The 11269-nt window shown below is 34.3% G+C and overlaps 2 protein-coding genes, 1 non-coding gene, 1 pseudogene and 1 further gene across 3 annotated transcripts in view, besides 2 other annotated features; 3 read left to right on the forward strand and 2 right to left on the reverse strand.

Moving 5' to 3' along the window:
- Positions 1-954, forward strand: part of Kpol_1018p113 (uncharacterized protein) — a gene marked incomplete at both ends in the record, with an annotated part of 2242 nt that extends 1288 nt beyond the window's left edge. The window contains one exon of the mRNA XM_001647389.1: positions 1-954. Within this exon, the coding sequence (XP_001647439.1) occupies positions 1-954 (954 nt within the window).
- Positions 955-1285: 331 nt separating this feature from the next.
- Kpol_1018p115 (F0F1 ATP synthase subunit alpha) lies at positions 1286-2926 on the reverse strand (the record flags this gene model as incomplete). Its single annotated transcript, XM_001647390.1, has 1 exon — positions 1286-2926. The coding sequence occupies one exon, from the start codon at positions 2924-2926 to the stop codon at positions 1286-1288; it is 1641 nt and encodes a 546-aa protein (XP_001647440.1).
- Positions 2927-5526: 2600 nt separating this feature from the next.
- Positions 5527-7971: a sequence feature (similar to hypothetical protein; correction of possible frameshift sequencing error~similar to Saccharomyces cerevisiae ATH1 (YPR026W)).
- Positions 5527-9253, forward strand: Kpol_1018p116 (the record flags this gene model as incomplete).
- Positions 7973-9253: a sequence feature (similar to hypothetical protein; correction of possible frameshift sequencing error~similar to Saccharomyces cerevisiae ATH1 (YPR026W)).
- Positions 9254-9462: 209 nt separating this feature from the next.
- Positions 9463-9533, reverse strand: Kpol_1018trna1. The gene has a single exon. It is a non-coding gene; the product is annotated as a tRNA-Gly (tRNA).
- A 678-nt stretch (positions 9534-10211) lies between these two features.
- Kpol_1018p117pseudo overlaps positions 10212-11269 on the forward strand; it is a 4227-nt pseudogene continuing 3169 nt past the window's right edge.

Consider the following 11269-nt stretch of genomic DNA (forward strand, 5'->3'; position numbering starts at 1 on the left):
CAAAGCCTTGACAGACCTGGTAGATTTGACAAAGTTGTTAACGTAGACTTACCAGATGTCCGTGGCCGTGCTGATATATTGAAACTTCATTTGAAAAAAATTACTACAGCTCCTAATGTAGAGTCCTCTATTATCGCTCGTGGTACTCCAGGTTTATCTGGTGCAGAATTGGCAAACTTAGTGAACCAAGCTGCTGTTTATGCTTGTCAGAAGAACGCCATTGCAGTTGATATGACCCATTTAGAATGGGCAAAGGATAAAATATTGATGGGTGCCGAACGTAAAACAATGATTTTAACTGAAGCTTCAAGAAAGGCTACTGCATATCATGAAGCTGGTCATGCTATTATGGCCATGTACACTGCAGGTGCCACTCCATTATACAAAGCTACTATTTTACCAAGAGGTAGAGCGCTAGGTATTACTTTCCAATTGCCTGAAATGGATAAGGTTGATATTACTAAGAAAGAATGTCTATCACGTTTGGATGTTTGTATGGGTGGTAAAATCGCAGAAGAAATTATATATGGTAAAGAAAACACTACCAGTGGTTGTGGTTCCGATTTACAGAGTGCCACAAACACTGCTAGGGCTATGGTTACTCAGTACGGTATGAGTGAACAAGTGGGTCCTATTAACTTGGCAGAAAAGTGGGAATCATGGTCAGGTAAAATCCGTGATATAGCAGATAATGAAGTAGTTGAAATATTAAAGGAATCGGAAGAAAGAACTAGAAAAATGCTATCTAAGAAAAGTGTTGAATTACACAGACTTGCTCAAGGATTAATCGAATATGAAACACTGGATGCCAAGGAAATTGAAAAAATTTGCAACGGTGAAAAATTGGATAAAACAAAGACATCGACTAATACAGTAGTTGAAGGTCCGGATAGTGATGAACGTAAATCTTTAGGAAATGATCAAAAGAAGGTTCCAAGCTTAATTAAAGCATGAAATAAAATAGACAGATATCCTTTCTATCACCTGCATAAACAAGAAATCATTTTCTTATCTCTGTTTATATATTGCATTACATTTTTATAGGATCATATTAGATGTAAATAGATTATACTGAGTTCTATACTGTATATAATTATTATTCTTACGGATATTTTTTACGAATAATAAATTGTACTTTACTATACCAACGATGCAGTTTCAAAATAACCAAATAGAATATTGGTTATATATTTTGGAATCATAAATTTTAAGTGTATTTAAAGAAATATCTACATAATTGTTATATATCGAATAATTAAAAAAGAATAGATTAATACGTAATTTTTTAGAAGGTGGAGACGAAGGATTCGGTGGCAGTCTTCAAAGAAGCCAATAATTCCTTATTTAATTCACCCTTGTCTCTAATGGTGTTCAAGATTTCTTGGTGGTTAGATTTCAAGTAAGCTAAGAAAGCAGCTTCGAATTCACCAACTCTTGACAATTCAACGTTATCTAGGTAACCGTTAACACCAGCATAGATCAATGGGACTTGTTCTTCAGCGGCCAATGGAGAGTATTGACTTTGCTTCAACAATTGAGTTAATCTTTCACCTCTAACTAAAGTTTGCTTTGTAGAAGCATCTAAATCGGAACCGAATTGAGCGAAAGCAGCAACTTCTCTGTATTGGGCCAAGAATAATTTCAAAGAACCGGCGACTTGCTTCAAAGCTTTAACTTGAGCGGCAGAACCGACACGAGAGACGGATAAACCGACATTAATGGCTGGTCTAATACCCTTGTAAAATAATTCAGCTTCCAAGAAGATTTGACCATCAGTAATGGAAATGACATTGGTTGGAATATAAGCAGAAACATCACCACCTTGAGTTTCAATGACTGGTAAAGCGGTCATAGAACCACCACCTTCTTTGTCGGACATCTTAGCAGCTCTTTCTAATAATCTAGAATGCAAGTAGAAAACATCACCTGGGTAAGCTTCACGACCTGGTGGACGTCTCAATAATAGAGACAATTGACGGTAAGCAACAGCTTGTTTGGATAAATCGTCATAGACAATCAAAGAGTGTCTACCATTGTCTCTGAACCATTCACCGATGGAAGCAGCAGTGAAAGGAGCCAAATATTGTAATGGAGCAGCTTCAGAAGCAGTAGCAGCAACAATGATGGAATATTTCAAAGCATCGTGTTGTTCTAAAGTTTGAACTAATTGAGCAACGGTAGATCTCTTTTGACCAATAGCGACGTAAACACAGTACAACTTCTTCTTTTCATCAGAACCACTGTTCCATCTCTTTTGGTTTAAGATGGCATCTAAAGCGACGGCAGTCTTACCAGTTTGACGATCACCAATGATCAATTCTCTTTGACCTCTACCAATTGGAACCAAAGCATCGACAGCCTTCAAACCGGTTTGGACAGGTTCGTGGACGGATCTTCTTGGCAAAATACCTGGTGCCTTAACTTGAGCTCTGGTGTAACCAGCAGCTTTAATTGGACCTTTACCATCGATTGGGTTACCCAAAGCATCGACGACTCTACCCAACAAACCTGGACCAACTGGGACATCGACAATCTTACCAGTTCTCTTGACGATTTCACCTTCTTTAACTAATCTATCAGAACCGAACAAGACAATACCGACTTGACCTGGTTCCAAGTTTAAAGCCATACCTTTAACACCAGAAGAGAATTCGACTAATTCTTCAGCTTGAATGTTGTTCAAACCGAAAACTCTGGCAATACCATCACCAACAGCCAAAACTCTACCAGTTTCATCTAAGTTAGCTTCTTCAGAGACACCTCTGATTCTTTCTTCTAAGATGGATGAGACTTCGGTTGGTTGAGCCTTAGCAGTAGCATAGGCTCTTCTAGCAGCTAAGACAGCAGCAGGTCTTGCAAATTTAGAGGCATTCAAAGCAACTCTTGGAATTGTACGTAAAGCAGCAGTACGAGCAGCAGATAACATTGTATTATTGTTTAATATAAATATATATTGAAGCTCAATGTATGATAGATATTCCTTTTAGATCTCAAACGGAGAGAGGGAGGGAAGTATCAATTGTATGAAATAAAAAGTCAATAAAATATCCTTATTGAAACTCAATATATACCACACAGGAATATCAGATAATGAACTATGTCTGTTCTAACTATAGAAATAACAATTAGAGAGCAAATAGAAATTGGTATCTAATACAATTCAAAAATCGTATGTGAATAAGGTTTCTTTCAAAACTATCAAGTATATAAAAATTGACTATAGTAGCACAGCAACGTTAAACCAATTCGAATAAAAAAATATCATAAATAAGATAGGTTAATTAGTGCAAGGGAGAAAGGTAGAAATTCGAAATGAAAAAAGATGAAATCAAGAATTGTGAAAAAATCGTTAAAGGTTGGTTCACCAAATGTCGAGCAGAAGTTGGAAAATATAGAGTGATAACTTAGGAAAATAAAAAAAATAAAAAATTGGTAGTTAATACTGTTATATTAGAAGACTGGGAGGGAAAGACATCGAAATATATACATAATTACAGTTTTCCACTACTGCTGCTTCGAAACTGGATAGTCAGTAGTAAGCAAGAAATGGAGAGCAAGACCAATTGAACAGAGAGAGGTAGACGTCAAATGAGAATTCAAATAATTTCAGAGGTGTAGCACTGATGAAATGATTATTATTAGATTGTATTGTTTTAATAAATAGAACAGTTGCAGTTTTTTAGCGAGTGGATGGATAGTACGAAACAGAAGCATATATTATCCACCATTCAATTGGACAGAGAGTAAGATCTCATCAATTTATGGGGGGTTAGATGGGGAGAGAGAGAGATATATATATTGTTTTACGTGAGTTTGTTTTTATGAGCTTAGCTCTAGTTGTAAAGTGTGATATAAACATGGGTGGGATGGTTTGATTCAGTATAAGCTACATACCAATTTGTTTCTTTAGTATGCATATATACTTTATTCACTTCGAAGTCAATATATTTCGAAATCGTTAACGAACAAGAGCAAAACAAATGACGTAGAGATTCGAATCCAACGTGAAAAATAAAGAGAGAGAGGGAGAGAGAGAGGAAGGAAAAAAAAGAAATCAAACGGTTCCAGCCAGAATTTCTTTTTTTCTTTTTGTTTTTCAGTTTTCCATTTCGAGTTCGGAAAACACGGTCACGTTCGTTGGGTGTGAGATCTGGGAGGAAAAAGCAGGAAAGAGCTGTATTCTTAAACAGCATTGCTCTTCACTGTGGGTCATGTGAAGGATAACTCTCGATCCAATATCGTTTGTTGTGATGGAATGCAGTAGATGGATTATTTTCTCTCCAGTCACGTGTGTGTTGGTTTGTTTGTGTTTTTGTGGTCATACTTTTTTCGGTAAGTAGTAAGTGGATTTGGGTACACAAAAGCCATTAAAATAGAAGAGAGATAAGTATGGTGTGGTTCTGGCGCTAACATGTGCGTCACCTCCAAGTTCACTTTGTATCACTCTACACGTATATGTATGTATGTTTGTCTGTCTTGCCAAGCTTCTTCTTCCCTTTTTGTCTCGCCCAGTGCGCCCTCTCCTCTCCTCTCCTCTCCTCTCCTCCACTACCACAACGAACACTGCCGAACCCACCCACACCACCCCCCTAGCCCCGTGACGTACCCGCTTACATTTGATCTTTAATTACGTACATCATATTAAGGGTTATTAAGCTAATCGAAATTTATATTTCGATTTCTTTAATGACAAAGATTTGGTTCATCTCAATATAACATATTGAATAATCAGAAACTTTTATGCAATTCTGCGCTTAACAAGCAACTGCCAGGTGCCTAAGAGTAATATACATTTTAATTACAACGACCCACTTGTGCTGACAGCTTGGTATGAATATACATACATACAGACAGACATACATACAACATTAAAGAAGTTGTTGTCTACTAAAAAATTTAAAATTGTTGGATAATTGATTTTGTTGACCATAATAGCTAACATTCTATTAGTGCTTTATCAGTCACTACATTTTTAGATATACAATCACTCGAAACTCAAGTTCAAGCTCAAGCTCAACCTTACGCTTACGCTCACCCCTCATCTATATAATATCTTTATATTAAAATCGATTTTGACTTCTGCATATTATTGCATATAACAGAGTGTGTGCCCGTACATCAATCTGTTGATTATAGATTTTTTTGTTACAAAATATCGATTTTTAATTTACTGATAGTTTTTAAATATTATTTGCATTATCCTGCAGTTTTAAGACGTCATCAATTTTTCACAATTCAGCATACTGATCAACATTTGGTGCCATCATTGATTTTGGTCTATAGTCAACTACCTTAATTTGTGTGCATCAGAAGTTATTTCAATTCAATAATAAGGTTAATAGCAAAAAATATTTTTTTTGCTATTATTTGTGTTCTTAGGAAAAACCTCATTTCCATCATTACAGAAAGTATACCCCAAGAAATTTAATTACTAGCATCATTCTATCGCCAAGTGAAGAAATTGAATGACTTCACATTAACATAAATTAAGATATATATATATATTCATGGATTTATCAATCAATTATGAGAGATAATTTCTTTGCAAAGGATAGTCATCATCGTCATCACAGTCATGATTTAGAGTTAACAACCGAATCTGATCATACAAGTCTTCCACTTTCAAATTCAAATTCAGAAAAATTAAACAAAAAACTACGGTTTTTAACAACTACATTAATAATGTTCATGTTATCAATCGTAATAGCCTTCTCATTGTTATTCGCGAGATCGATACAAATCGAAAATGTAGTTAATAAATTACCTTCGAATGCTGATTCATCTTGGATTCGTAACTCCACAGTCCATGATCTGAAAACTGACTCAAATGCAAGAAAGGCTTCAAAAAAACTGTATGAACTATTGACAGATTCCGAGCACGCGTATTATGATGATGAGAATATGGTCTTGGGAACAAATTTCTTCTCACCAAATACCTATTCAAGACAACCTTACGTTTCAAATGGTTACATCGGTTCAAGACTACCAAATGTTGGATTAGGTTATGCATTAGATACCTTGAATATTTGGACAAACTCTAATGACAAAACTAATATCATAGATGGAGCTTTGGAAAATGGTTGGCCATTAAGAGATAGAAGATATGCAGGTTCTTTCGTTTCTGATTTTTACTGTCTAGAGGCAAAATTGAACTCTACAAATTTTCCTGAACTTGATAAGAAGGGTTATTCGACTGTTATATCATCGATTCCTGATTGGACTGATTTGAGGATTAATTTTATGGATCCTGAAAATAGTACCTTGTATTATTTTAATCCTCTAGATATTCAGATAGATGATGTAACGAACTACTCCCAAAATTTATCAATGAAAAACGGTATTGTCACCACTGATTTTGATTACTTAAATAATACTGTCCATATGAAATCAAATGTATTAGCACATAGAAAAGTTTATCCTTTAGGTTTAGTCACTTTAGAAGTGTCACTAAATCTAGAAAATTTAAGTGATAATTTTGATTCCTTAGATTTGGATATAATGGATGTTTTAGATTTCAATTCTTCATATAGAACTTATTTGAAGGAGATGGGATCTACTATGAATAATCAAACTAATGTAAATGACGGTATATATATGGTAGTTGAACCTGATAACGTTCCATATTCAAATGCTGTCATTTTTACAAGCTCAAACATCGATGTTTACGACAACTCTTTCGCCAACAAATTGAGTACAGTTGAATTTGACAATGTTAAAATTTATAATGACACAACAAATATCAACAGTTATAATAGTAACATTACACAATCCACTTCCATAAAATTAACTAAAACATCACCAAAAATAATTATCTACAAATATTCTGGAATAATGTCATCTGAGTTCAATGATAAATTTGGTAATGACTATAAAAAGAATTTAGACGTGATAAAAGATATCGTATTGACATCTAAAGGTAATTACGATGAGTTGCGTGCTTCTCATGTTAAAGCTTGGGAAGATTTATATAATGATGCGTTTATTGAAATTCCTTCTGACACATTACTTGAAATGGCAGCCAGATCGTCTTTGTTCCATTTACTTTCAAATACTAGAATGTATAATGTCTCTGAATCCCGTGGTTTACCATTACCAGTTTCTGGTTTATCTTCTGATTCATATGGTGGTATGGTGTTTTGGGATGCCGATGTTTGGATGCAGCCTGCTATACTTCCATTTTTCCCTCAGATTGCCAAAAATATTAATAATTATAGAAATGCAACCCATCATCAAGCAGTTCTTAATGCACAGGAGTACGGTTATCCAGGTGCTGTTTATCCTTGGACTTCTGGAAGATATGCAAATTGTACTTCAACCGGTCCTTGCATTAATTATGAATATCACATAAATGTTGATATTGCAATGGCTTCGTTTTCAATTTATATGAATGGTGGTGACGGAATTGGTGAAGATTACTTGAAATATACAACTTGGCCTTTAGTTAGAGATGCAGCTGAATTTTTTACCGCATATGTTAAATATAATGAAACTATTGGCAAATATGAAACTCATAATTTGACGGATCCAGATGAATTTGCAAATCATATTGATAATGGAGCATTTACCAATGCCGGAATAAAGATTCTGCTTAAGTGGGCAACCGACATTGGTACTCATTTAGAGGAATATGTTGATCCCAAATGGATACAAATATCTAAAGATATATTGATCCCAAGGTCTGAGTCCAACATTACATTAGAATATTCAGGAATGAACAGCTCGGTTGAGATTAAACAAGCAGATGTCACATTAATGGTATATCCTTTGGGTTATATAACTGATGAGACAATCTTGAACAATGCAATTAAGGACTTGTATTATTATTCAGAAAGACAATCTCCATCAGGTCCAGCAATGACTTATCCGATATTTGCAGCTGCTGCTGCCGGTTTGTTGAATTATGGTTCCTCCTCCCAAAGCTATTTGTATAAATCTGTCTTGACCATATTTGAGGTCACCATTTGCTCATGTTAGTGAGCAGTCGGATGATAATTTCTTAACAAATGGTAAGACACAACCAGCGTTTCCTTTCCTAACGGCAAATGGTGGTTTTCTTCAGGGTGTTTTGTTTGGTCTAACTGGTATTAGATATTCTTATGAACTAAATTCTGAGACAAAAAAAATAGAGCGTATACTAAAGTTTAATCCAATTCACTTGCCAGTATTGCCTGGAGGAATTGCAATAAGGAATTTTAAGTATATGGGTCAGGTTTTAGATATTATCATTGACGATAAGAATGGTACCATTGTTCATAAAGCGGGAAATCAATCATTGACAATTAAGGTTCCAGATAGAAGTTTGATACATGATCGCAATATAATCCCCTACCGCGGTATTAATAGCACTGATGAAGGTAGTGAAATATTTGGAAGTGAAAATAGCACCCTACAATGTAGCTCAGATGACCCAGATGAGTGTATTAAATTATATGGTACATATTATACTTTAAATCCTAATGAAGAACTCTCAATACCACTATTTATGCCTGATTTGAATATTAAGGGAAATATTGCTGAAAGTAAACAAATCACAAACTTAACTGCAGGTGTCGCAGGAGATGTTCCATTTTCTGCTGTTGATGGTAACAATTATACTCACTGGCAACCATTCAACAAAAGCAATGTCGCAAAATTATTAATTGATTTAGGTCAAAATAATTTACATGAAGTGTCTGGGGGGATGTTGTTGTGGGGGCAAAGACCTGCTAAAAATATTTCAGTGGAAATTTTACCACATTCTGAAATGATTGAAAGGTTATTGGAAAATATTACAGATTTTGTTGAAAATGGTAATATACCAAAAGATGATGACAGTCTATTAGAGCTATTACAAGATGTTTACTATGAGGATGAAGAATCTATTTGTAGAGTATTTGGTGGTACTGATCAATGTGCAAATGATGTGAATTCTATATTGAATTGGAAAATTGATCACTTTGAAGATATTATAAAGGATATGCCAAACCTCGATTTTACAAAAGAAAAGTTCATCAAAGTAGTCGATAATTTGACGGTGGTTCCTTCTGAACCGTACTATCGTGAGGTGGTAGAAAAATCACTAATTGAGTTATTACCAAGCAATGTCACTACATTTAGTATTGATTATGATAAGGTTGCTTTGGCAGCTGGAAATCAATCAACTAATAGTACAGATTGGAAATTAACTAGATTTGTGATAATAAATATCGAAGGGAGCTACGATGATGATGATGACATGAAGGGCGGTACATTAAAAGAAATTGTCCTCTTCTAATTCAGGTTTCATCTGTCTTGTTTATTTTTTATATATTTTTTATTTTAACGAATTATGATTTTATATTCTTAAATTAAGCTTTTGTTTATGTTTATAGTTTTAGTCGATTAAACTATTATGTGCTGTTGACTGTTTATCCTAGTACAGATCAGTATTATTTTTGAGAATCAAATCCATCTAATTTTTTAGGTCAAAAAGTTAAAAATAAATGCGCAAGCCCGGAATCGAACCGGGGGCCCAACGATGGCAACGTTGGATTTTACCACTAAACCACTTGCGCTTGTTAATTGTTGATAAACGGAAAAATCTGTTTCATTTTGAACTATTATTTTTTAATCAATCATGTGAATATATCGTGATCATATTATACATTTCTAAAATCCTTTAGTTCATAATGGCATAAATTGGGAAAATATGCAAACAGCTTACTAAAATGTCTATATACATGAGTACTTTAATAGAGGTACGTTGTATATAATTATAACACTATGGCAAGTAGAAGCTTAATCTTCTCAATTTTTAAGAACTTGCCCAATATAGAGAATTTACAAGGTTCATAACCTTTAAACTGCATTTAATATTTGTTCATATTGAGAATATTCATTTAATGTGAATATATAGAATTAAAGTGCTAGTATTATTCCCTATTGTTCATTAGAATGACAGTACATACAAATGGTATGATCATGAGCAGTTATGTATATAATTATCATTGAATACGTGCTCATCGATATTATTGATATATTATCTAAGAAAATATAATTTTAAAGAATTGTCCGTAGCGCCGATTTTTTTCACATATTAAAAAAATTTTTTGAAGAGCTCATCTCATCTCATCTCATCTCATTGACTAAAAGGTTTTATATAAATTGGTTTCGAATTCATTACACCTTGCTATTCCACTAAAATAATCGTAATTGCTACAATACTCCAGTGGACACAGATACATTTCCCAAGGATGAGCAAAGTAATTAAGCCACCTTCAACAGGAAGGACTGCTCATTTTCGTACTCTTGAAAGAGAGTCCAGATTTATTAATCCTCCAAAGGATAAATCAGCCTATCCATTACTTCAGGAAGCTGTTCAACCACATATTGGTTCTTTCAATGCATTGACTGAAGGTTCCGATGGTGGTTTATTGAATGAAGCTATTAAAGACATTGGTGAAAAGGTAATCTTTGATGGTAAGTCTAATGGTACCGATGAAGAAACTATCAATGAAGGTTATTTAGGAAATAAACTATCAATTAGCATTGAGCAAGTTTCTATTGCTAAACCAACTTCAAATGACGGTGTTTCATCAGCTGTTGAAAGAAAATTTTATCCTAGTGAAGCAAGACAAAGATTAACTTCATATAGAGGTAAATTATTACTGAAATTAAAATGGTCTGTGAACGATGGTGAAGAAGTATTAACGGACATGAGAGATGGTGGTGGTTTGCCTATTATGTTACAAAGTAATAGATGTCACTTAAATAAATTATCGCCATATGATTTGGTTCAACGTAAAGAAGAATCAGATGAATTAGGTGGTTACTTCATTGTTAACGGTATTGAAAAACTTATCAGAATGTTGATTGTTCAACGTAGAAACCATCCTATGGCTATTATCAGACCTTCTTTTGCTAATAGAGGTGCCTCATACACTCAGTATGGTATTCAAATAAGATCAGTCAGAAATGATCAACCTCTCAACTAATGTTTACATATTTAATGATGGTCAATTACTTTCAAATCCCTTGGAAAAAAACGAATATTGAATCCCGTTGTATGATTTGGAGGCATGGGGGAAAAAGGACAAAAAATTTTGGACGGATCCTGGAAGGAATTAAAACCCATTTTACGACCTTAAAATTTTTTACGGGTTTAAAAAAATTCAAAATGAAACGCCCCAATTTCAAACTGGGGAAATTCGGTGTATCCGCCTCCAAAAACAATAAGTGGGCAAAGTTAACTATGTTTACAATGGGGGAAACAAAATATAAGGGGGTGGAAAAATTTTGCCGCGGAGCCCAA

This window comes from Vanderwaltozyma polyspora, genomic scaffold (genome assembly GCF_000150035.1).
Source record: "Vanderwaltozyma polyspora DSM 70294 KpolScaffold1018 genomic scaffold, whole genome shotgun sequence".
NCBI lineage: Eukaryota > Fungi > Ascomycota > Saccharomycetes > Saccharomycetales > Saccharomycetaceae > Vanderwaltozyma > Vanderwaltozyma polyspora.